Below are 27,272 nucleotides of genomic sequence, written 5' to 3' on the forward strand. Positions count from 1 at the left end.
GTTACCACTGCAAATCGGTGGCCACACTGCAGAGTGGAGTGGCCGCCGACTTTTGGTTGCATGGCCACTGCTAGCCCAATTGCCCTACCGAGTTTTCCCGGCGGTGCCCCAATCCCCCCCCTTACCCCCCTGCTGCCAATCGGTGTTAAGCGCGTCACCCCTCCAACGTGACATTCCCCATGGAAAATCTTTGGCCCGCCTGGTGGTGCCAGAACAATCTTTTTCCGGTTGTCCAGTGAGTCTGTGGCCTTTTGCAGCGGCCATGCAGCTTCCCTTACTGCTACTGCTGCCATGTTTTTTTTTGTCGGCCGACTGCCATGTCGGCCTAACAAATATGCCCCCGGGTTCGGCCGGGCCGTCAACAGGCAGCCTGGCATCCTCTCTTGGGTACCAGGCCGCTGGCCCGGCCGAAACCCTCCGTGGCGGCCCAGTGGACCAAAGTTTTAAAAGCGTGGAGGCTCTCCCCTTTAAGGCTCTCCCATTATGACCGACCTCTGGATCAAAACAAATAAAAACAAAAAAGAGCGCAATTTCGCAAAAGGTTCGACTTGAACCGCAGCTGTGGTAAAAACCACCGAAACAGGGGGCAATTTGTACTCCATATAGTGTGAACATTACCTAGATTATTAGCATTAGCGGAAGAGTTGTGAAAGGAGTTGAATACTGTAGAATCGTCAACGAACATCTGAATCGTCTGAATCAGTGCTCCTCCATGCTAATACAACTTGGAAGAAGCATTGGTGGAAGCAAAGGCACTCTGGCTGAGGGACTTCAATGTCAATCATCAAAGTGACTCGTTAATAACCTGAATGACTGATCTCACTCGATCCTAAAGGACATTGCTGCGAGACTAAGCATGGTCACCTGATTGTATACCACAGTGCCATGGCTCCCACCTCTGTAGGATCTGTCCTGCCAATGGGATAAGACCTAACCCGGGATGGTGATGGAGGAGTTTGGGATGGTGGTTGAAAAATTTGACTCTGTGAGTATGACTACATCAGGCTGTTGCTTGACTCATCTGATGGACAGTTCACCTAGGTGCAGGGATTGCCAGAGTCTTGTCCTGATCCAATGCTGGATTGTTGTGAGGAGGTTCATCCAATATTTCTCTTATTGTTCTGTTTCGTTATTTTGCAAATGAATGGCTTGCTTGGCCACACCAGGGAGTATCACGAGTCAACCACATATTGTGGGACTGGATTACGAGTACAGGTTGAACTTCCCTTATCCGCGACTCCCTTATCCGGCACCACCCATCGTCCAGCACTATTCCCGGCCGCTCCAACATGAACAAATTGAACAAACTGAAGTCCTTCCTCGCTACCGACTCCCGCAATTGCTGGCTTGACCCTGTGATCTACGCCCCCCCCCTCCACCCCCCACGATCTCTCTGCTGCACTCCCAGCTCCAAGCCAGTCAACCCCGATATCCCCTTGCTCAGGACCTGTACCATCCAATTTAACATGACCTCCCCTCGTCTGGCAAAATCCCTTATCTGGCACAGGCCAGGTCCCGAGGGTTCCAAATAAGAGAGGTTCAACCTGTATTATGAGTTAACAACAACATCTTGTATTTAATGTAGCATAACATCCCAAGGTGCTTCACAGGAGCGTTATAAAACAAAATTTGACCACCAAGCCACATAAAGAGATATTAGGACTGATGACCAAAAGCTTGGTCAAAGAGGTAGGTTCTAAGGAGCATCTTAAAGGAAGAAAGAGAGGCAGAGAGGTTCTGGGAGGGAATTCCAGAGCTTAGGGCTTTGGAGCTGAAGGCACAGTACCAATGGTTGAAATCAACGATGTTGATCGAGCTGGAGGACATTACAGAGATAGGGAGGGATGAGGCCATGGAAAGATTTGAAAACAAGGGTGAGAATTGTAAAATCGAGGTGTTGGTTAATTGGATCCACTGTAGGTCAGCAAGCACAGGGGTGATGGGTGAACGTGACTTGGTGCGAGTTAGGACACGGACAGCAGAGTTTTGGATGACATCAAGTTTACAGAGGGTAGAACGTGGGAACTTTTGAATAGCAAGGGCCTTGTTCACAAGTGAACGAACATTCAGGAGGGAGATGCAGAGAGGCGTGGTGATAGTTGATTATGCATGACTTTGTTTTCCTAACTATGGAACTTGCTACTTAGTGTTTTACTTACTAAAATCAAAACAAAGCTTGAACTGGTATGTAGCTGTGACTATTAGCACACAATGGGAAAATAGGGTGTGGCAAATTTGTATAAATAAACAAAAACAGTCATGTTAGTTTTTAAAGCAATGAATATAATTGGAGACTGAATCTTAATTAGTTCAGAAGAGCACCAAAGGGGTAATAATTAAAAATTAATAATCTGAAAATTGCATTATTAAAAGGTACAAGAACTAATTGGCCAGTGAACCGAAATTAAATAAGCATAAAAGCAAAACGCAGTTCCTAAAGCAATATAAACTGGATCAATAATGGATAGACTTAATTAAAGTGATTAGCCTTTGGCAGCCTCTTCCTAGATTATGGGGCTTAATTTTCCCAGGTCATTTGTGCCGTTTTTTTGGCGCGCGTCGCTTTTTCTGGCGTATTTATTTTTTCAAAGTTTCCCTTTGCAATCTATGCCAGCGTAACTGAGTTAGTTACAATTTTTCTAGGTGAGTTTTTTTTAACGTTCCCTCATGCCTGCGCTGGTTTTCATAATTTTTTCACAGTTTCGTCAAAAAATTTTCCTCCTTGGTCGGCGTATCTGGCCACTCACTAAAAACCTTCTGGTGAGTTAACAGAAAGCAACGCACATTGACAAATCGGCGCTGAAAGACGTCATTGTTTTTAATCGAAGATTTTGGAGGGAGTCAAGAACACGATAAAAATCAATAATAAAGTTCAACTTTTTTTACCTGTCAATGTAGTAAATGGAAGTTTTTTTTGATTTCAGAAATTTTCATTTTTTTTCTTACTCACGCCACCACCGAACATCTTCAAGCAGGGCTGGAGAGTCATAGCTTTGACCAGCAGAATCGGCCCTGCGCCCGGACACAGGGGCTTGGGGCTCGGCTGGAAAACAAGCCCGGGGTGGGGAGCGGAAGGGGAGAGAGGGAGATGCCAACCGATCGGAAGGTTTATGCACAGAGCCCATGGAGCAAGGTGCCGATCAGAAGGCTTCTGAAGACTGCAATGAGTTTGGGGGAGGGGGGGGGGGGGCGGTGGTGAGGGAGAGAAGGGGAGAAGTCACAAGACTGTTATTAGTTGGGGGGGAGGGGGAGAGGAGAAGTTTTAATAATGGAAATGATTCAGTTTTAATGTAAAATATATTTTATTAAAAATGTTCACAGTTTGTACTTAAGTTAACTTTACTAACATTATTCTTGCAACAAACTTTAAAGTTTTCAGTTACGATCACTTACAAACTTTAAGATCAATTACAAACTTTAAGATCACTTAAAAACTTTATAACCCCTTCTAATAAATGTGTAAATTTACATAACTTACAAAAATATTTTCATTTGAGAACAGTTACAACAGTAACAACAATAATAACAGCAACTACAACAGCAGCAATGGAAGGCTGCACCCATCTCTCCTCCACCTTATTCTAAGACCATCCACCGCATTTGTTCTTGGTGACTACACCACCCCTGCCCACAGACGGTGGCGCAATGTTTCTGGGGTTGGTACCAAGCTTATTCTTTCTAAGATCTCGGGTATTGCGCATTTGTTGAGGGCGCGGGGGGTGGGGGGCAACAGGCGCCAAGTGGAGGGCCCAGCTTGGGGCTCTTCAGAGGCTGGTGTGGGGATTGGAATGGGAGTGGCAGTTGTTTCTGTCAATGGGCATGGGGTCTGGGCGTGTTCCCTTATTACAGCAGCTAACTGCAACATGCATCCGTCAATGCACCCTGACCGTGTCTCAACTACCTGTGACATTCCCTCCCTCATGTTCAGTGGTAGTATTTGCACCATCTCTGACATTCCCTCCCTGATGTTCACTGACAGCGCATCACCTACCTGTGACATTCCCTCCCTCATGGTCACTGACATCGTTCCCATTTCTCATGCGATTGCTTACTTTTCCCGACAGTCCCGGTACCTCGTCACCCACCCGACTGATGGTGTCCAGGAGTGATTACGTAAGGTCAAGGCTCTCCCAACTCATTGCCATCATCTGAAGCACATCTATTAGATCCTGCACCTCAGGAGAGCACGGTCCAGCTCTCCTTTCCCTCCTCCCCACGGGACCAGCAGTCTCAGAAGATGGGGGCCTGGGTGTGACCTGCTGTACCACACCACTGGGACCCGCAACCTCGCAAGGTGGGAAACCATGGAATGTCCCACCAGCACTCAAACCACTAGTCACGGAAGGGGCTGTCACTGCAATGAGTGGCACCTCCTCCAAAGTCAAACAGCGGGGGCTTCATCCAACTCCAGCAAATTTGTTAAACACGTCTTCCCCTTCATAAATCCATGCTGACTCTGCCTGACCGAATTTTGCTTTTCCAAATGTCCTGCTACTGCTTCTTTAGTAATGGACTCCAACATTTTCCCAACCACAGATGTTAGGCTAACTGGTCTATAGTTTCCTGCTTTTTGTCTGCCTCTTTTTTTAAATAGGAGTGTTACATTTGCGGTTTTACAATCTCTGGGATCTCCCAGAATCAAGGGAATGTTTGTAAATTACAACCAATGCATCCACAATCCCTGCCGCTACTTCTGTTAAGACCCTAGGATGCAAGCCCATGAGTCCATGATTTCTTTGGGTGGAACTTTTATGTGACCTCTGTTGGTGTCCAGCTCCTGCCATCTGTTCTCAATCACAGTAACTAGTGCCTCCACTTCATCCTGCAAGAAATTTTTCGCCCTTGCATCGCGTTGCATCTTGTACTGCTGCAGCTCCGATTTTTCCAATGCTCTCACTCAGCACTCAAAGTTCTCACACACACAACTGGCTCTTTAAAATGGCTGATTGCCAACTTGGAGCTGTACGCCCATGCGCATCCATTGCAACAACGTCAAAAACGTAACAATTTTTGTCGCGCATGCTCAGAAAGTACAGCATTGTTCTTTCAGTGCAGGCAGCAGGCTCCACCCCCCCGAGGCGACTGGACAGGCTGCGCGGCGCCAAATTTGAATTTAGATCGGGGTAACTTTGGCAAAATATTTCCGGTGCATTTCTGGTCTAGAAAAACGGGCGTAACTCTGGCAATACGTTAGAAAACGAGTTTGGGCAAAATTGAGCTCATGGTCTTAATAATAAATGATTAAGTAATAAATGTCAGCTGACCAAATGTTCCTCCCCACACATTGTGACCTGGACTGAGCCAATAATTAGGACCTATTTTGGGCAAAAAAAGGACTTGCATTTGTATTGCACCTTTCATGACCTCAGGACATCCCAAATCACTTTACAGCTACTTTTGAAATGTTGTCACCGTTGTAATGTAAGAATCAAGGCAGCCAATTTGTGTACAACAAGGTCCTACAAACAGCAATGAAATAAATGACCAGATCATCCATTGTAAGTGTCGGCTGAGAGTTGCTTGGACACCAGGAGAACCTTTTGCTCTTCTTCAAATAGTGCTGGAGGATCTTTTATCTTCACTTGAGAGGGCAGACAGGGGCTCGGTTTAACATGTTATCCAAAAGACGGCATCTCCAACAGTGCAGCACCCCCTCAATAGTGTACTGAAGTGCTGCCGAGATTATGTGCTCAAGTCTCTTGAGTGGGGCTTGAACCCACAACCTTCTGACTCAGAGGCAAAAGTGCTACCGAAACAAGGCTAACATTTATTTTTAAGAGTAACCTATCTGTCGCTATCTCCTAAATAACCATAGAGACTTTCTTGGGAGGCAATTTGAGAAAATAAAATCTAAACAGCTTGGATTTATATCGCTCCTTTAATGTAGAAAACATCAGTGGTGCTCCAGCGATGGGAAAAAAAAACAATTTGGAAAATAGTTAAATAGGCAAAAGGCATAAAGGAATGTATGTTGAGCCATTGTGGAAGAGTTAGGAGATTGGCCAAAATGGGTTTTGAGAAGGTTTTTAAAGATGGAGAGAGGAGAGAAGTGGTGAGGTAGAGGATTTTAGACAGAAAATCACAGACAGTAGGCCCGAGGCAGCTTAAGGCTGTGCCACTAATAATGTGAAGGGAGCAGTGGCATCCCAAACGCCATAGTTGGAGGACTGAGGGATGTAGGGGAAAGTATAATGCTGGAGAAGGTTACAGAAGGCCCTGGAGGAATTAGAAGGAAGATAAGTACAAGGATTTGAAATGTAATGTGTTATGGGATAGGGAGTCAGTTTACGTCAGGGTGGATAGAACTGCTGGGCATGTGGCACTCAGTGCGAGACAGGATATGGGCAACTGGGCAATGATGCAGAGGTGAAATTAAGCAGTCTTGATGATAGATAGGATATGGGTTTGGAACTCAGCTCTGTATTGAACAGGACACTACATTTTGGAGGTCTTGTTCAGCCCGAGTCAATGGCCAGGGAGGGAGATGGAGTTAATGACAAGGATTTATGGTGGGACACAAACAATGGCTTTGGTCTACCTGCTGCTTATTTAAAGGAAATGTTGAATTATCTACAACTTGATGTCAGACAGGCCGTCTAACAGCACAGAGGTGGTTCTGGGGTAATTGGAAGTGATGGAGAGGTTGAACTGGCTATTATCAGCATACACATGGAAACCGCTTTCATGCCTGCAAATGATGTCACTGAGGGGGAATATGTATTTAAGAAAGAGGAATGGGCTATGAATAGATCATTGGAGGACTCAAAAGGAATACAGTGCAGGGACAGATTAAGAGGCCATTGCTGGAGATGCACTGGCTGCATTCAGACAGGTTGCAGTGGAAGGCCAATCCCATGGAGCTGGACAATGTAGGAGAGACAATGGAAGAGAATGGCATGGTCTGCAGTATTGAACACCGTTGAGTATTTGTGAAGGATAGAAGGGTTATGCACCACGGTCACAGACACTGTCACAGAGAATGTAATTTGTGACTTGGGCCAGGTCAAGCCTAGTGCTGAAGGGATTCAAATAAGATTCAAAATGAGGCAACAATATCTTCAAGGTTTTTAGTGAGGCTGCCCATACTAAGCATGGACGGGGGCAGTGATGTGGACAGTATCACTATATCAGCTTAAGATTGCTTTCAAATGAATTTACCCCACTGAAATCTCCATAATACATTCTTGAAATCAATCTTTGTGGATCATGTTATATCATGCTGATTAGTAAAGAAGAAAATTCTAGATTGTAGAGCATAAAATTTAATTAGCAGATTCACGCCTACTCATTAACAGAAAAATAGCTACTTTTAAAACAAGTTAGGCTATTAGGTAGTGTCTGAAGTGTTTTTATATTGAACATTTTTATGCCAAAGTTAGTTAATAATTTGATTAATCATATATTGACAAACTGATAAATTCATAAATAAATTGCATAATACAAAAATGTCACTGTAGAATCATGCAACATAATGTAGTAGTGGAAACTTTTTCAGTAATTTTTCAATCGCATAATTCCAAATCGATAAAGAAAGGCAAACATAGTTCAATTTAAGTAATGTCAATGACTGCACAAGCTCATATCAATAATGTGTATGTCACCACTGTCTCAGCAATTGAAAAATGAGTGATCGAATCAAATTTTGACAGACTCCCTTGAAACAGCTTTGATTGACAGTTTCTCTGCAATATGTTAACTCCTGCATGCAGCATTGCGAATTAAAGCTTTTTGGAGATTCTTATTCTGTAATTCAATTCAGAGTTTCTTGCGAGGTGACAGAAGCTAATCATTCAGTTGGTTCTCGTTAATTAGGTGCAACATTTGCAAATGAATACAATGGCTCACAAGTATAGTTGCATTTACTGCAAAGGGTTTGTTGTTCACAAATGTTTCTTGTAGGTATCCATATTCTGTATAAAATTCAAGAATGCCACAGTGACTGTGTTGCTGGGCTCTGACGTTCTTCGAGCACCACCACTGACAATGCAAACAAACATTGTTTGAAGCATATTACCTAAGTTCTGAGGCACCTTAGTGGTGTTGTTTTAATTTTCATTGGTGTCTTTAAAAGATTAGCTGTAAACTTATCAACGATGCCCTTCCATCACTTTCTTATTCCCATCATGGTCCTTGGGTGTTATAGATGGGAGATATTCCAACTACGTCACGGTTGTTTGGCTCTTTTGAGAAATTGAAATGGTCCATCATGAGAATCTTGATTTCTTTGATATTTTTCTCTTCTGCTGCTACCCTTGTTGAAATGTAATCAAGTTGGTTCTCCATTCTCACTGGATAAACAAGAGTATTTTTGTTATTAAGTATTTCTTCTAAGTATGTAGCAATTTTAAATTGCTTTGATGTGCGTTACATAAAATCTAGTCAGTTCCTCAAAATGCATGTATTACTGCAAATAATTCTCACCTAAGGTGAAATTATATTTAGGAGATAGCAAACATGAACGTGTCTGTACTTTAGGAATTTCACATTGCACGCTCGGATGAGGGGAAACAAATGCAGGAGTTCAGGTCTGAAATGGATGCATGAACCTTGCTTCAATATTGAAATGAGGCCCTTGCTCATTTCAGGTCAGCTGGCAGAGCCACCTTTAAAAAAAAGATCCCGATCAATTTAGCAGTGGCGCCCAACAACTGTGTAGATTAGGCGCGGACCTCTGCACTGCTAAATTGGTTATTGTTGTGCCCTTTTTAGGTCCATTAAGCAGGCATAACAAGATTAAATTTAGATGCCATTATATTTGTTCACAAGCACAAAAGAAATTGCAAAATGAGGTCAAACTATTCAGCCGATCAAATTCAGCTCCTTCTTCAGAACATGAGCAATATACCCTATTGCGGATTCTGCACCATCTACATAATACTGCTTGCTCACCACAATTGATAATCTCCAACACACAAGTTTTCAATGATTCCGAAAGAAAGACTCATGAATATGATTTCTGTGAGATTTCCCTGGACAATTCCGTTAAATAAGTCTTCAATAATGGAGAAATGTTTCAGCACCAGACATGATGAGTGATAAACAACATTGTTACATTAGGAATTGGTTAAATGGCATGCAAGTCATTTTAACAGAATGACAGTAAACATTTAAGTAGTTACTAGCAGATCTCCTGTGGTATTGCTAGTAGTAAATCAGGAAGTTTATAAGAACAGCAGTGTTATGTTAAGTAATTTTACCAGGGACATTGGGGACAGCCCAGAAACATGCAAGGATGCCCGTGGCCTGATAGTATTCAGATGAGGTATCAACATTTAGTAGAATTTTGAAACAGTGTCCCATAATCTGGGAGCACTGGAGGGGTCAACACAGTTCTGGCAAGCAAATTACTGAGAGGTGCATGAACGATAGAGTGGTTATAATGGGAGACTTTATCCCAATATTGAATGGGGCAGTGATTAAGTTAAGAGCAGAGAAGGGGAGGAACTTCTGAAGTGTGTCTGAGAATTTTCTTGATCAGTATGTTTCCTGCCCAATAAGGAAGGATGCATTGCTGGATCTAGTCCTGGGGAATGAAGTGGGTCAAGTGGAGAATGTCACAGTCACAGGAATAGTGGTCATAGTATCATAAGGTTTAGATTAATTGTGGAGAAGGACAAGGAGCAATCTAGAATAAAAATACAGAACTGGAGGAGAGTTAATTTCAGCGAATTGAGGGGGGATCTGGTCCGGGTAAATTGGAGTGAAAGACTGGTAGCCAGAAATGTAATGGAGCAATGGGCGGCCTTTAAAGAGGAGATGGTTCGGGGTACAGTCTAGGTACATTCCCACGGGGGTGAGGGGTGGGGAGGGGAGTGAAAGAAAAAAAATGCATTATATAGTATTTTTCATGACCACCAGACACCCCAAAGCAATTTACAGCCAATGAAGTACTACTAAAGCCAGAAATCCCTGGCTGATGAAAGAGTTAGAGAGTAGGATGAAGCAGAAAATAGGGGCATATGACAGATGTCATCTTGATAATACAAGGGAGAATCAGGCTGAATATAAAAAGTACAGAGAAGTGAAAAAGAAAATAAGAGGAGCAAAGAGGCAGTACGAGAATAGATTGAGGCTTCGTAAAAGGGAATTCAAAGATCTTCTATAAGTATATTAACAGTAAAAGGATTGTCAGAGAAGCGGTGGGGCTGATTAACGACCAAAATGGAGATCTATAGGTGGAGGCAGAGGTATTAAATGAGTACTTTGCAGTGTTTTTTACCAAGGAAGAGGACTTTGCCAAAGCTACGGTAAACAAGGAGGTTGTCAGGACACTGGATGAGATAACGAGGTACTAAAAAGACTGGCAATACTTAAAGTGGATAAGTCACCCAGCCCAGATGGGTAGAAATTGCAGAGGTACTGGTCACAATCTTTCAATTGTGCTTAGATATATGGATGGTGCCAGAGGACTGGAGGATTGCAAATGTTACACCCTTGATCAAGAAAGGGGAGAAAGATAAACCTGGCAATTACAGACCAGTCAGTCAGATTTGGTGGAGAGGGTGTTTTTAGAAACAATGGGGCTAGAGTTTCCCTAACCTGTTTTTCTGGCGCCCTCACCCGAGGTGCGCCGCTTTTGTCCACCTCCAAGCGCGCCGAAAAAAGACATCGGTATTCTGGCCGCTCCCCAACCGCTCATCGGTCGTGGCGCAGTGTGGCTCAATGGATTTGGGGCGGAGCCAAGTCCCGGCGCTGAAAACAGTGCCGGGACCTCTGCACATGCGCGCTAGAATCTGCGGGCATGTGCAGTAGTTCCTGGCAGGCCAAATCTGTGAGTACACGCTGCAGGCTGTGTGGGAGGGGCCCGAAGCACGCCGTCCCCAGCCCTGGCCGAATGCGCTCCCTCATCGGTGGCCCGCTGCGTTCCCTAAGATAGGAGTTCTATTTTTTATTTGTTAATTACTGATTCATTTTGGTGCTTTAGGTGCAGGGTTCCTTCTATTTTATTTGTTATTAATTGCTTATTACTTTTTGTGCTCTGTTTGGTGCTTGGTGATGTTTTAAATGTAGTTACTTGCGCCAATTCCTTAACTCGAGGTAAGGTTTTTCTGTGCGGACAGAAGTGGCAACATACGCTGACCTAAGTTAGTTTGGAGCAAGTATTTGCTGACCAAACACCTAAAGCAGGGGTAAGAGGCTGGGAACCCTCCCCTTTTGGAAAAAAAAAACTGAACAAAAAAAAAACCTAACTAACTCACTTGCACTGGCGCAAATTAAACGGCCAGAATTGCAACTACAAAGATAGTCCAGAAAAGTCAAGTTGCTCCAAAAAAAGAGTAACTCCTGGGGAAACTTGGGCCCCATCCTGGAGAAAATTAACAGCCACTTAGACAAGCATGGACTGATATAAAGCAGAGCCAGCATGGATTTATTAAGGGCAAATCGTGTTTGAATAAATTGAGTTTTTTGATGAGGTAACAGAGAGGGCAGATGAGGGCAGTGCAGTTGATGTTGTGTCTATGGACTTTCAAAAGGCGCTTGATAAACTACCCCAATGTTAGGCTTGTTAGCAAAATTGAAGCCCATGGATAGAAAATTGGCTAATGGATAGAAAACAGAGAGTTGTAGTGTTTGCTTGTTTTGCAGACTGGAGGGAGGTATATAGTGGTGTTCCCCAGAATTCAGTACTAGACCACTGCTGTTTTTGATGTACATTAATGACTTGGACTTGGGGGTAAGGGCACAATTTTGAAATTTCAACATGACATGAAACTTGGAAGTGTAGTAAACAATGAGGAAGATAGTAATAAACTTCAAAAGGACACAGACAGGGCGGTGGTGTGGGCAGACACATGGCAGATGAAATTCAACGCAGAAAAGTGTGAGGTGATACATTTTGGTCAGAAGAATAAGGAGACACAATACAAGCTAAATGGTACAAGTTTAAATGGGGTGCATGGACAAAGAGGCGTGAGGGCATTTGTGCACAAATCTTTGAAGGTGGCAGGATAGGTTAATACAGCAGTTAATAAAGCATATGGGATCCTGGGCTTTATAAACAGAGAAATAGGCCTAGAAATTGGTGGGCGGTACCACTCTCGAGGCGCGAGACTTTGCGGCAGACGTAGAATTCTGCCGCGTATGAGGGACTCTTCCCTGATTTAAAGAGAAGGGCCCAAGCTGCATACTCTGCATATGAGGAACCCACCTACCTAGACCACGGGAAGCGGGGGTGCCACGCTATCAGCCTGCCACTCAAGCAGTGTGCCGGGCTGAGCAATTGCGGCACCAACCTCGCGACCAAAGCGCCACCGGAGCGTTAAGCGAAACGGGAGGTTTTTTTCAGCAGCAGCCGGCCACCTCCCCTTTACCTTTTGCCCCAGTAGCGGTCGACCACTAGGTACACGTCCCCTGAAGCTGTCGCTATTATCGCCCAGCGCAGTCTCAAGGGACGAAACCCAATTTTTGTGCCGGGGTGCTAACGGGACGATGCGCACGGCAATCACGTCACGATCTCCGGGCGCAAGAGATCGGGGCACAATGCTGTAGCACTGCCGTTAAACTCCCGCCAAATTTAGCGGGAGTCGTTAGTGGTGCCGTGTCCAGTCGCAAAGCTATTTGCACCCCGTTAGCAGCCCCGGGGGGCATTAATGGGAGGTGCAAATGCACCCAATTTCTCCCCCAAAAGCCAGGAAGTTAGCTAAACCTGTATCACACACTCGGCATCGCATGTTCGGAAGGACGTGAATGCTTCAGAGAGGGTATAGAAGAGATTTACTAGGATGGTTCCAGGGATGAAGGAATACAGTTACATGAATAGACTGGAGAAGCTCGGGTTGTTCTTTTTAGAGCAGAGAAGGCTAAGAGGAGATTTGACAGAGGTGTTTAAGATCATGAAGGGCTTGCTAGAATAAATAAAGAGAAACTGTTTCTAATGGCTGAAGGGTCAGTAACCAGAGTGCACAGATTTAAGGTGATTGTCAAAATAACCTGAGGTCACATGAGGAAAAACCTTTTTTTACACAAGTGATAGGATTTGGAATGCACTGCCTGATAGGGTAGTGGATACAGATTCAATAGTAGTCTTCAAAGGGGAATTGGATAAATACTTGAAGGAGAAAAAATTGCAGCAATAAGGGGAAAGAACGGGAGAGTGGGACTAACTGGATTACTCTTCGAAAGAGCCGGTGCAGACTCGATGGGTCAAATGGCATCCTTCTGTGCTATACTATTGTATGAATCTATGATTCTATGAATGCAATCTAGGACAAGCACAGAGAGCGAGTCTAATGATCTGAAAGTGGGGGAGAAGTCCAGGGATTGGGGTTTTGGGTTCCAGGAGGGGTTTTGGAGCATTGAGGGACTAAAGTCTTGCAATAGTCAGGATTGCTGGGCTCCGGCAGTATTGGGAGGAGCAGGGTTGGTAAAGTAAACTCAAACTCAATCCAAACTGGATTAAAATATATTGATTACATACGGGCTGGGCCTACACCTGGGTTAAAAAGGTTGGGCATGTGAGAAGCCAAGCCTAGGTGCTTGTCTGAAACAGCAAAAGGGTAAGAAGCAGAAATGTTGGACTGCGAAGCATGATTGTAATGTAAAAATCGAGAAAACTAGCAGAAAATAAAATTTAATTATTAATATTCAATATTAGAAGCAAAAATATTGCATTTAAAACGTGAAATAGGAAGTTTAAGAGCAATTTCCTGCAAGGAAAAAACACTCAGAAAAATAAATCCAGATGACAGGCAATCTGGCACAGATAGATCAGAAATCTGTTCCACAGTCAACAGGACAAGTTTACAGAGGCAGTTTCCATTAGAACATCATTTTATTAAATCAAGTCTATTCCAAATTTTAAAGAGGGAGATGACAAATTGCTTAGTGGGCCAGCTGCTCAGCTTGCCTAGGGCAAGAACAGATCGAGGCAGCCAAGAACAAGTGAGAGATCTGAAGCTAATGAGATCGGGGGGGAATTTGGAGGACTCCACCCAGCAGAAATGGAGCGATAGCACTCTGACAATTACAGGGAAGAACTGACGGCCCCTTTCCAACCATCGCTGTGGCCATCGCCATTTTCCCAGTGTCCTCGGAATAGGCAGTCCCAATGGCTGCCTCAAGCAAGCGCACAGCTAATTTAGGTATTTAAACCAGGGTCGTTTGACACTAATAGGACCCTGATGCCATTTCAGAACTCAACTGGGCAGAGCTTGCGACATGGGCACTTCGTCTTAGTATCAGGTGGCGGTCCAGCCAAAGAAACGCGTTTTATTTATTTTTGTGAGGCCAGAGGAGCTTAATGGAGCGACTGACACCACTGAACCCAATAAGGTATCTACGGCAGACCCTTTGTAACACTCACCAATAAAAAAGATGGCAAGCACAGCAAGTGCAAAGCTCACCAGCAGAAGTACTACTACTGCAGCAAATAATAATTTTTTCTTCCACTCCTGGAAATAAACTGGAGGGTCATTTTCCATAGATTTAATTGTTGCTGGATCTGAAAAAATAAGATCACATTTTGTTGAAATTAAAATATTAACTGAGAATTAACAAGATGATCTTATTGCAAAATTGTTTGTGTTTTTGCACCCCCCCCACCCCACCGCCCCCACTTAAAAATAGTATTTTTCCTCTTTTTTTTTATCTCCAGTGTCCCATGCTCTTGGTCGGCTGATAAGGAAGGCAAAAAACCTATTGCCATATAACTGTTCATGCTGTTCAGCAACCAACCAGTAGAGCAGTCACATGAAATGACTTTAACCTTCATTATCCCTCTTCACGTGGGGAAGGCAACCCCTCCCTTTATCAGCCACTAACAAAATGTCAGGAATTAACATGTGGGGACTGACGGACGTGAACTTGTGGTTTGCCTGTCTATGTATGACAAAACATGTTATTTTGCCAACATGTGGCACCACCATTTATCATAAAGGATTTTAATCGTACAACGTATGCCAAAAAGGTCACCCAATTACTAGCTACATCACTCTTGTCATATTTTATTAGCATCCAAATTAGTTTTAGCAATTAAGTAAAATGCCAAGGAATCTGTTGTCTCCATAGTGGAAGTTATGGGTGTATAAAATGGCAGTAATGAATCAGCCATCATTTTGCACACTGCCTGATTTTCGTCTCCATTGTCTTCATTTATACGCTAAAACCTGTGTTCCGCTATCATATCTTCTGAATTATATTTAAAACTATCATTCAAGCACTTGCAGTTCTGAAGAACATAAGAAAACATAGAGAAAGAAGACCATTTAACCCATTAATAATTCTTCTTCTTACAAAAGACAAAATACAATTCACACCACCATGGATTCTCCCCAACATACTTAAATCCTGAGAGAGTTAAACAATCGGTAAAATCGGCAAGAAAAAACAGATATTTCTCACTGACCCTGAATATAATTGAATGAAAACGCCAGGATACAAATCTAACATTACAGCTTATATCATTCAACCCTTACTGGTCCTTTAGAACAGATGACATTCCCATGGTTTCCATAAAAATGGAACTGCTGAGTCTGATTGAACATTTGTGTACATACGTATCCTTCCAACCTTCAGTCCTGTTCATAACCAAATATTAGTCCAGTTGTTTTTAAAACATCGCATTAACTGCTTTAGATAGTAATCTGTGGGGGAGAAGTTCTTTCTAGCTTGGGTTCTGCCACTATTGCATTTATATGCTGTAAATCAGTAATACCAATTCAAATAAAATAGTTTCACCATTTAAAAACCTGAATTGTGTTCCTCATTAACCTCCTTTTCTCTTATGAAACCAGTGCAGAAAAAGAGGACAGGGAGATGGAGTGTTTCAGGAGGGGAAGGATGATATGTTTTGGGATATTTCAGAAGGGAAGCAGATAGATGAAGCATTTTATGAGGGAAGAAATGCAGGCAGATAATATGAATTACAATTGGAATGAAAACATAGGGATTAATTTTACACTGCCAACAGGGACTCATGCCCACCAGAAGCCAATATCAGATTTTTTGGCACACACTTTCTGTGATCTTGAAGCCATTCGATGGTCTTGGCAGTGTGTATTTGAATTTCCAATATGTGCTTGAACTGGTAAGGCACCTTCCCCTCTTGTAAAATTACTCCTATGGACTACAGTTACCATCAGACAGCTGACCGATTAATGAAAACACTGTGCACAATAAAATAGTTTAGCTATGGTTCTTTGGCACTGAATAATAGTGTTTTTCATATGTACTATAAATAGGTGCTTGACTTTATCTGGAATTCCTATTTTATGTATGCTTAATATTTGATTAGTTTATGTGTATTTATTATTTGTAGCTAGATTTAAATGCATCATAAGCGTTATAATAAATATTTAAAAGATGCAGCAGTTTGATAAATAGAAGTTTCACTGATACAGTTCTGAGGCTACAGATTGGGTATGCTATCGGGCTGTGCAAACGGCTCTGCATTACTCTCAGACAATACCTGTCTGAGGAGTGCTTGAGGCTGCCTCTGGGTACAAAATGGAAAATTCTCTGATTCATATCTCTGTAATCTTTCACCTTGGTCAGCAATAAGTATAAGTAAACATAGAGGATAAGTACAAATAACATTTGGAAAATATACCAGGGTCACATTAATCCTCATTACTAATGAACACTACAGGTTCCGTATCACCAATGATCCAATACACACAACATACAAGTGTAATTTTTTAAACTGACAGATTTTTAAATATCTTGTACAATAAAGTTAATGTACAAACTTCATCTTGTGACCACTCTGATTGGAGTAGTTTTAATTTCTTGCATGATATCATTAAGATGATTTTGTTTGAAGAGTTACACTACGAATGATACACCACTGAGGGCAATTCACATTGATAGCATATATTTGCATGTATGTTGGAACAATGTATTTGATTAACTGCTTAGGTCATTATTTCATCCTTTCGGAAACAATGACCTATCCACAACAAATATTTAGAAGTTGCAGCTGTTTTTTATTTAAACTCTTTCTGCCCATTCTGAATCTCTGTGCTTCATACCAGCTTCAGGTTCTTTCTTCCCATTATCTTTCAATAATTCCTTAGTGGGTGCTTCCGTTTCTTCAGCAACGCTGTCACATTCTGCTGAATCTAGGAGAGATTTATACAGCAATAACTTGCCAGAAGTCAACATGTTTAAATTACAATGCTACTGCGTCAATAATTTCCAGAGAACCATTGTGTGAAGGCTTACTAAAAGGAATAAGCTAATTAATTAATAGTCTGTGTTGTCTTCTGATGTACTGTATAGCACCTCTGGGCCAACTCCTAAGCAGGGGCTGAATGGAGTCAGGAATGACATTTCCTTTAGGATTTTTCAGGTTAAAAGGAATGCAAACATTTTATGCATCATGGTTGCTGGATATGTCAATGCCACAGACCTATTCAGCTGCTTTGCAGCAATTTTTTTAAATATATATATTACATAGTATATATGATACAGTCAGGGACAATTGTGAAAAGGACATGTGGTATATGGTGGTTAGTGGGACCAAAGAAAGACTTGTAGAAATTGTACTGAATTGTATTGGCTGAGACTTTTGACACTGGTTCTGTTTATTTGTCAAATAATTATATCAAGAGGAGATGTAGCACCAGCTCTGGGCAGTGCAGTGGCGACAGTCCCTGGAGGATAATGGTACCAGTGAAAGTATCTCTGGAGAGGAAATGGAAGATTTGTAAGCAAGTCGCAGCTTCTACAGAGAAGTGATCGCAGGACCACTGGGGATATCGAGTAGTATTTCAGGGACAGTTGTGACAGCACCTTTAGTTAGTTGCTATGTTGGTGCAGGATGTGGCAGCAGCTTTGTGAATGATAACATCAGGCTCAGGGGAAGTAATTGCGGCAGCAAGAGTGGGATAAAAGGGTTGATGATAAGATTGGCTCTAACTGTATGTGTTGGAGGATACCACACACTGAACAAAATAGATGCAGTTCCTTTATTATCATTTGTGCGAGGGCACAACTATTTCATCAACTCAATCAAGAGTAACAACAACAGCAACAATAACTTGTATTTATCTTGTCTTTAACATAGTAAAACATCCCAAAGCACTTCACAGGAGTGTTATAAAACACAGTGAGCCACATAAGGACAAATTAGGGCAGATGGTCAAAGAGGTAGGTTTTAAGGAGCACCTTAAAGGAGAAAAGAGCAGTAGAGAAGTGGAGAGGTTTAGAGAAAGAATTCCATTGCTTAGGGCCTAGGCAGCTGAAAGCATGGCTACCAATGGTTGAGCAATTAAAACCAGAGATGCGCAAGAGGCCGGAATTAGAGACGCGCAGGGGAGATGTAAGGCTGGAGGAGAGGAATTTGAAAACAAGGATGAGAATTTTTGTATCAAGGCGTTGCTTAACCGGGAGCCAATGTAGGTCAGTGAGCACAGGAATGAAGGGTGAACAGGACTTGATGCGAGTTATGACAAAGGCAGACGGGTTTTGGAGGACCTCAAGTTTATGTAGGGTAGAATGTGGGAGGTCAGCCAGGAGTGCGTTGGAATAGTCAAGTCTAGAGGTAACAAAGGCATGGATGAGGGTTTCAGCAGCAGATGAGCTCAGACAGGGGCGGAGATGAGCGATGTTATGGAGGGGGAAATAGACAGTCTTAGTTATGGCACAGATATGTGGTTGGAAGCTCATTTCATATGTCAAATGTGTCACCAAGGTTGCGAACAGTCTGATTCAACTTCAGACAGATGCTAATGAGAGGGATGGAGCCGGTAACCAGGGAACGCAGTTGTGGCGGGGACTAAATACAATGGCTTCAGTCTTCCCAATATTTAATTGGAGGAAATTTCTGCTCATCCAGTACTGGATGTCAGACAAGCAGTCTGCCAATTTAGAGACAGTGGAGGGGTCGAGAGAAGTGGTGGTGAGGTAGAGCTGGGTATCGTCAGCGAACATGTGGAAACTGATGCTGTGTTTTTGGATGATGTCGCCGAGGGGCAGCATGTAGATGAGAAATAGGAGGGGGGTCAAGGATAGATCCTTGGGGGACACCTGAGGTAACGATGCAGGAGCGGGAAGAGAACTCATTGCAGGTGATTCTCTGACTACGATTAGATAGATAAGAATGGAACGAGGCAAGTGTAGTCCCATCCAGCTGGACGACGGTGGAGAGGTGTTGGAGGAGGATGGAGTGGTCAACCATGTCAAAAACTGCAGAGAGGTCAAGAAGAACGAGGAGGGATAGTCTACGTTTGTCACAGTCACATAGGATCTCATTTGTGACATTAATAAGAGCTGTTTCAGAGGCGAAAATCTGATTGGAGGGATCCAAACATGGAGTTCCAGGAAAGATGGGCATGGATTTGGGAGGCGACAACACATTAGAGGAATTTGAAGTGGAATTGGAGATCGGAGATAGGCCGGTAGTTTGCAAGGACGGAGGGGTCAAGGGTTGGGTTTTTGAGGGGAGAGGTGATGACGGAAGATTTGAAGGAGAGGAGGACACTACCTGAGGAGAGAGAACCGTTAAAAATGTCAGCTAATGTGGGAGCATGAAAGGAAGTTGAGTGGCCAGCAGTTTAGTGAGAATAGGGTCGAGGGAGCAGGAAGTGGATCTCATGGACAGGATGAGTGTAGAGAAGTCATGAGGGGAGATCGGAGAGAAACTGGAAAAAGATACAAGTTCAGGCCTAGGGCAGGGAAGAAACTTAGAGGAAATTTGGCCCGATGGGTTAGGGGAAGGAAGGGAAGTGGCAGAGGCAGCAGATCAGATGGCCTCAATCTTAGAGACAAAGAAATCTTTGAGCTCCTCATACTTGCTCTTGGAGGTGACAGGGGAGAGGGGTTTAAGAAGACAGTTTGCAGTAGAGAAAAGAAACCAAGCATTATTTTTGCAGTCCAGACTGATCCTGGAATAGTGAGCAGTTTTGGCAGGTGAGAGCAGTACCCAATAAAGTTTTATGTGCTCCAACCAGATCTGGTGGTGAATGGCTAAACCAGTTGTCCACCATAGAAACATAGAAATTTACAGCGCAGAAGGCCATTTCGGCCCATCGTGTCCACGCCGGCTGACAAAGAGCCATACGGCCCTTGGTCAGCAGCCCTAAAGGTTACATATAAACCTATGAACAATGACAGAATGGCAAAGAGCACCCAGTCCAACCTGTCCGCCCCACACAACTGCGACACCCCTTATACTGAAACATTCTACACTCCACCCCAACCGGAGCCATGTGATCTCCTGGAAGAAACAAAAACCAGATAAAAACCCAGGCCAATTTAGGGAGAAAAAATCTGGGAAAATTCCTCTCCAACCCATCCAGGCGATCGAAACTAATCCAGGAGATCACGCTAGCCGTATTCTATTCCCTGCAGTACTTACAATTATATCTGCCCCATCCAACAAAAAGTCATCCAGTCTAATCCCAATTACCAGCTCTAGTCCGTAATCCTGCAGGTTACTGCACTTTAAGTGCCCATCCAACCATCTCTTAAAAGTGGTGAGGGTTTCTCCATCCACCACTCTTCCAGGCAACGAGTTCCAGATCCCCACAACTCTCTGCATAAAGAAGCCCCCCCTCAAATCCCCTCTAAACCTTCCACCAACCACCTTAAAACTATGCCCCCTCGTTATAAACTCCTCCACCAATAGAAATAGGCCCTTACTATCCACTATGTCCAGACCCCTCAACATTTTGTACACCTCAATGAGGTCTCCTCTCAATCTCCCCTGTTCCAATGAGAACAAACCCAGCCTATCCAAGCTAGCCTCATAACTAAGATTCTCCATTCCAGGCAGCATCCTGCACCCTCTCTAGTGCAATCACGTCCTTCCGATAATACAGCGACCAGAACAGCACACAGTACTCCAGCTGTGGCCTAACCAAAGTATTATACAATTTAAGCATAACCTCCCTGCTCTTATATTCTATGCCTCGGCCAATAAAGGCAAGCATTCCGTATGCCTTCTTATCCACCTGGCCTGCTACTTTCAGGGATCTGTGGACAAGCTTTCCAAGGCCCCTTTGTTCATCTACACTATTAAGTGGCCTACCGCCTAATGTGTATACCCTTTCCTTATTAGCCCTCCCAAAGTGCATCACCTCACACTTCTCTGAATTAAATTCCATTTGTCATTGCTCTGCCCACCTGACCAGTAGATTGATATCCTCCTGCAGCCCATGACTTTCCTCTTCATTATCAACCACACAGCCAATTTTAGTGTCGTCTGCAAACTTCTTAATCATACTCGCTATATTCAAATCTAAATTGTTGATATATACCACAAAAAGTACTGAGCCCTGCGGAACCCCACTGGAAACATCCTTCCAGTCACAAAAACATCCATCAATCATTACCCTTTGCTTCCTACCTCCAAGCCAATTTTGGATCCAACTTGCCACTTTGCCCTGTATCCCATGGGCTTTAACCTTCATGACCAGTCTACCATGTGGAACCTTATCAAAAGCCTTGCTAAAGTCCATATATACTACATTGTATGCACTATCCTCATCAACCCTCTTGGTTATCTCCTCAAAAAATTCAATCAGGTTAGTCAAAAACGATCTTCCCTTAACAAATCTGTGCTGACTGTCCCTAATTAATCCTTGCCTTTCCAAATGCAAGTCCGTTCAAGTCTGCGCCCCTTGGACTTCAGGGAGCGACGATGAGGGTCATACCAGGGGTAATGGCCAGGATGAGAGAGAGTAATGGCTTTAAAAGGGATTCGGGCATCAAAGATGAGTGAAGAGTAATATAAGATGCTTCCAATTTAGCTGGATCATGCTTATTTTATTTCTGTAGTTTTTCTGCCTCTTCCTCTCCTCTCCTCTTGAAGTTACCAATTCTTATTGATGCATGATTGCACAGGCATCAGCAGTCCTCCAGTTCCTTGCCCACCTGGCCATTCTTTATGTCAACTGAAACAATGAATGTCGGCAGGCTAGTTGCCTATGTTGTGCATCGCAACTGAGTCTGAACCTGTTCTCAGTTAATGTTCACACAAACATGCTTTCCAGATGGATAACTGAATTATGATTGGGAGTGGGAACTTTGGCTGATTTTTTAACTCTCCACACAAAGGGTGCTGAGACAAGCTGTATACCCTTACCACTACCCTGGTTGAGATAAGCTAACTCAGCATAGAATAGTCAAAGCATTTTTAATTTCAATTATTTATCATAAGATCTGAGTTTTTGCCTCCATGTATCGTATTTAGGATCATTTCTCTACAGCTTCGATAGCACAAGGGAAGGATCTGAGAATACATTATGTATATAACTGTAAAGAATTCTACCAATAGTCAAAAAAAATTGAAGACTTGCATTTATATAACGCCATTCTCAACTTCAGGATGTCCCAAAGCACTTTACAGCCAATTAAGTACTTTTGAAGTGTAGTCAATGTAAGAAAGACAGCAGCCAATTTGCGCACAGCAAGGATCCACAAAAAGCAATGTGATACATGACCAGATAATCTGTTTTTGTGATATTGGTTGAGGGCTCAATGTTGGCCAGGATACCAGGGAGAACTCCCCTGTTCTTCTTTGAATAGTGCAATGGGATCTTTTACATCCACCTGAGAGGGCACACATAGCCTCGGTTTAACGTCTCATCTGAAAGACAGCACCTCTGACAGTACCACAATGAAGTATCCCCCAAGATTTTGTGCTCAAGTCTCTGGAGTAAGACTTGAACCCACAATCTTCTGACTCAGAAGTGAGACTGCTACCACTGAGCATACACCAGACAGTTGGAAAACACTGTTAAAATGTTATTTTGCAGCAATACTTACTTGCAAATGGGTCACGGGGATCTTCAGGGTCGCGGTGGTCTTCACGGGTACTTGCCCTATGCAGGTTATTTATCGAATCAACCACATAGAGTTTGCTGTCACCATCCAAGTCAAAAAGGGCTAAATCCTTGAAACCGTTCTGCATTTTCATCTGACAGAAAAGGGAAGTTTTGTAACAATCTAGATTATAAATCTGCAGTAGTTTACCCTTGATACACAGGATTCTATTATGCAAAGGGGTGATTTTTAGATTATTTCCATATGCATATTGCTTATGACTTGTTAAAACAGTCTTCTTATTAGTGAAAATAAGTTTGAGAGGAGTCTCTTAAAAAAATTAAAGATGTGAATAATATGGGCGTAAGCAGATTATTCATCTTGAACTGAAATGAAAAAGTAGTAAACTTTAAGCACAAATGCAGATTAGAACAGTTTTGTTCCCCACGAAGAGATACATTCAATAGATTTTCCATCAAAAATAAGGAGAAGGAAATCATGGTAGGGAATATTTTCATTTAAAAAGTAACCCCACTTCTATTTAAATAACGTCAAATTGTTTTACAAAACCTCCCATTTTCATTTATATTTTTCAGCTCAGATGGACTTGCATTATCAGGTCTCTCCTACCTGTAGGGGTGTGCTTGACTAACACTAGCTGATGTGAGCTGCAACAGCATCAGTAGGTAGCTCTATTCAGGGCCCCAAAGATTGGTGTCTGGGAAGATCCTGAATGCCAATCAAGAGGGTTGAAGCCAGGAAATGTTAGTACGAACATTTTGCGGCTTTGCACATTAATGAAAGCTTTTAGTCTAACCACTACAGCTGTACAGGAGGATTGAAAATACATGTAGAAAAGCAAAAACTTCTAACTATTGTACAAATGTGTTTAAAGTTCTAATGTAAAAATATAAATATGCTTCTTCATAATACTGTTATTGCAGTTTTTTGTAAATGTTATTTTTATAATTTTTCTCCTATTTCATGCTATCCCCACCACCACTTCCCTATTCAAGGCCCTGGGTTTCCCCCTTATCTACAGCTGTGGCACTTATACAAGGACTGATTCTCCAATCAGCTGCTTCTGATGAAGACAGCGCTCACAGGGAGTACTGGAAACTGCAAGCCCGCATTTTCTGTATATTTAAATTAAGTGATCGTAAATCAGGCACGGCAGGCCTGCAATTTCCCAACCAGCACTCTCTGTGAGCATTGCTACTTGTTCAGACCATCCTGTCGGGAAATCGACCCTAAAATTCTAAACACCATAAACCTATTTTCTTTGAGTTTCTAGGGTACAGGTGATTTGGTTTCGGTACCCTGTACTTATTTTGTTCCTCAAGTTTTGTGAGAACATATGCTTTACTGATAACTGAAAATGGATTTGAGCTAAAATTACTTGATCTGGAAGTTTTGAAAGGATCCATTTAACATCTTTGCCATTTCCTGAGCCTTTATATTTCTATCTTACTTATCTCTATAAGGACTCATCTGATCTTTTACCTCCAATCTGCTACCTAGAGTCCCCCTTGCTGATATTTACAGTGCACCTTTCTATACTTGTGACACATGATGGCACCAATTAATACTAATTTCCTCATATTGCTTGAATCAGTAAATTTTCTATGCCTGGATCCTGATAATGTCATCAAGGCTTACTATTTAGACAACAATATATTTTTTAAAGCAGAAATAGACATAGAAAACAAATATTGAAGTAAATTATAAGGATGTTGGCTTTCAAAAGTGGTTCCTCAATTTAGTCGCTTCCTTAAAGGTGTGATAATTTTATGAAAACATGACAGCTTTTCTCCTTCCCTAAGCAATAAGCAAACACTTTTCTCACTAAGGTTTTAAGGGTAACCTACTGATAACTTTAAAAAAGTAAATCAAGCCTACATTTATTTTAAACACAAGGCTGAAAGAGACCTACCCTACTGTTGTTAAACTAGCAGCTCTAAAGCATTTAATTCAGCAATGCCTGTCAGTATTATACACCTTTTCATTTTCCCCAAACCCACCATGATCCAATTATCTCTCTACCCTTTAATCCTGCTTGGCCCAAAGACTGTACTTGATCTCAACCCCCCACATGCAATGCCACAGGAGATCAACTAGTTACACAAAAATGTCATTTGTCTTACTATTCACACTTTGCATACCTTGGGAAAATGACTGCTGTTCCAGCACTTCCAATTAGGCCATAAATGTTCCACCACATGTATTCTGCTGATATCAGCAGCAGAAATTAGAGCTTAGTTAACAGCTAAGTTTAATCCTCTTCTATTTGATGCATCTTCTATTATGGGTCTAGGCAATTCGTGAACTGAGTGGAAACCCCACACCAGTGATAGCTTTAATTAACCAATAACAAAGTTGACTATTATAATTAGAGAAAGCTGAAAGTGTTACTTGATTGGATATTAAAAAAAAATGAGAAATAAATCCATATGGGGGCTTTGGAGAATTGTGAGATGGGACTTCTCAGTGGAAGAAAGTAAATAAAAACTGTACTTATTATTTTAAAACAAATAAATTATCCCGGCCTAATTTAACTAAAATTTCCAGAATCACTATCCTAAAAAACTGTATGCTTCAGGACTATTGCTTATTTAAACTTTTGTTTCACTAATTAACTTTTTTGAGCAACTTTATATTAAATTGAATATTATAGAACCAAAGTCTCAGGTTGCTATTCAGTCTCCATGAAGGGTGGTTGAAAACCCAGCGTCTTAATTATAGCAGTCACGACTCTCGCTACTGCCACCAGAAATAAAATCTACTTACCAGGCTTTATTTTGAATCTAATGGAATTCTGTGAAGCACAAATCAAACCAACGGGTTACTAGTCAGCGTTCCCCAGGAAAATTACCAAATTGAGGCAACATTTTAATTTAAACAGCATACTATTTGAAATCCCTTTCCTGAGGCAGGACTGTTCTGGACCAGCTGTGAGATTCAGGCGGGTTGCTCCAAATATAGATCTGACCACATTAAGTACTCGGGTTTCTAAATTTTAAAATATCAAACCTGACGTGGGAATATCCACTAGAATCATAGGATGGTTACAACACAGAAGGCCACTTCAGCTAGTCCTAATCCACTGCCCATTCCCCGTAGCCCTGCAAAAAAAATTCCTTCAGGTAGTTATCCAATTCCCTTTAGAAAGCCATGATTGAGTCTGCCTCTACCACACTTTCAGGCCGTGCAGTCCAGATCCTAACTACTCGCTGCATAAAAAAGTTTCCCCTCGTGTCGCCCTTGGTTCTTTTGCCTACCACCTTAAATCTGTGTCCTCTGGTTCTCGACCCTCCCGCCAATGGGAACAGTTTCTCTCTATCTACTCTGTCTAAACCAGGGGTGGGCAATTATCTGGGCGGGAGGGCAAGTTTTGGTGAGCTGTTGAAGGATGCCCAACAATGTTCCCCCTAAGGCGCGTGGCCATACAGTCGCGCAACAATCGCGCAAAAGCAGGCTGTTCCCCAGGTCCTGCCGCTGGAAGAGACACTGCGCATGCGCAGCTGCATTGTAGCCGATTACGCAGCAAATTTAAAGGGACCGCGTGCAGAAAAAACATAGAGGCAACATTGCATAAACATAAATTCAGATAGTAGTCAGATGTTATCTTACATACACAACATGTATTCGATACTGCTTAAAAATTAATCAAAGATAAAAGTGGAAATGTTATGGTATCTTCTGGTCTCTGTAGATCAGTGCTGTGAAATAGAACTGTACCATCTTCAGAGCCTGTTGTCAGCATCAATTCCCCACCTCAGTCATCCTTATACCCCTCTGCAAAGATTACTAATACCGTCCCAATTGGTGCCACCATCTCCCCTGCTGTCGTACTCTGGATACCGGGAGAGGAAAGATGTAACACCAGTCATTTTCTTCGGTAAAAGAGTTGTGGAGATGAGCAGCCATGGCTCCACGCTAAATTGGAAAGGGGATATTCGAGTACGTAGCGCATTCTGGGTACGGATTTCCACCATTGGGGCCAAAAATCACGGAATGGATCCTTTTAAGATCGGGCCAGGGAGAATCGCTGTTGCGAATTATTAATTTGAATGAAGTATTACTGTAGTTTTTCCTTGGCTGCAGTTCGGGTCTCTCTCTGACCCATGAGAAGTGAAAGTGGACAGATGGATGTGCAGCTCGAGCTCCGGCTCTCGTTCTAATTCTGGCCCATCCAGCGGGCCGGATAGAATGACCTGGTGGGTTGGATATGGCCCGCGGGCCGTATTTTGCCCACCACTGGTGCAGACCCCTCATGACTTTGAACACTTCTATCAAATCTCCTCTCAACCTTCTCTGCTCCAAGGAGAACAACCCCAGCTTCTCTAGTCTATCCACGTAACTAAGAATCATTTTTGCAACATATTACTGTATAATTTCTCTCAGTATATTAGAAAGAAGAGTTTGAACTCCAACTCTTTCTGATTTAAAAAAAATCTTATTTATGGCTGCACATCACTTTTTTTAATATAATAAGCAAATTCATGAAATGATAACAGCCCAACTCTATCTTGGTGTATATATATGGCCATAGCTCTCGGGAAATTCTG

General features: G+C 42.6%; 1 protein-coding gene across 3 annotated transcripts; it reads right to left on the reverse strand.

Moving 5' to 3' along the window:
• Positions 1-7,341: 7,341 nt before the first annotated feature.
• On the reverse strand, positions 7,342-25,655 carry LOC139281463 (leucine-rich single-pass membrane protein 1). Of its 3 annotated transcripts, XM_070901627.1 has the most exons (6): positions 25,492-25,655; positions 23,335-23,433; positions 22,708-22,858; positions 16,968-17,057; positions 14,303-14,440; positions 7,342-8,288 (listed from the first exon to the last, which is right to left on the reverse strand). In XM_070901627.1, exons 3-6 carry the CDS (start codon positions 22,856-22,858, stop codon positions 8,122-8,124), a joined length of 546 nt encoding a protein of 181 aa, XP_070757728.1. In that variant the 5' UTR covers positions 23,335-23,433; positions 25,492-25,655; the 3' UTR covers positions 7,342-8,121. The 3 variants fall into 3 exon arrangements, with proteins under 3 accessions (XP_070757728.1, XP_070757727.1, XP_070757729.1); XM_070901626.1 differs by lacking the exon at positions 23,335-23,433; XM_070901628.1 differs by lacking the exons at positions 23,335-23,433; positions 25,492-25,655 and adding an exon at positions 24,867-24,906.
• Positions 25,656-27,272: the final 1,617 nt, after the last annotated feature.

Source organism: Pristiophorus japonicus, chromosome 15, assembly GCF_044704955.1.
Source record: "Pristiophorus japonicus isolate sPriJap1 chromosome 15, sPriJap1.hap1, whole genome shotgun sequence".
NCBI classification, from domain to species: Eukaryota; Metazoa; Chordata; class Chondrichthyes; family Pristiophoridae; genus Pristiophorus; species Pristiophorus japonicus.

Coding starts and splice junctions, on each gene's coding strand:
- LOC139281463 (XM_070901626.1), bottom strand. CDS start 22,858: ATGAAAATGCAGAACGGTTTCAAGGATTTAGCCCTTTTTGACTTGGAT. Junction 17,058..22,707: donor TCCCCGTGACCCATTTGCAA/GTAAGTATTGCT, acceptor AATCTCTCCTAG/ATTCAGCAGAATGTGACAGC. Junction 8,289..14,302: donor GCTTGCCATCTTTTTTATTG/GTGAGTGTTACA, acceptor TTGTTTATCCAG/TGAGAATGGAGAACCAACTT.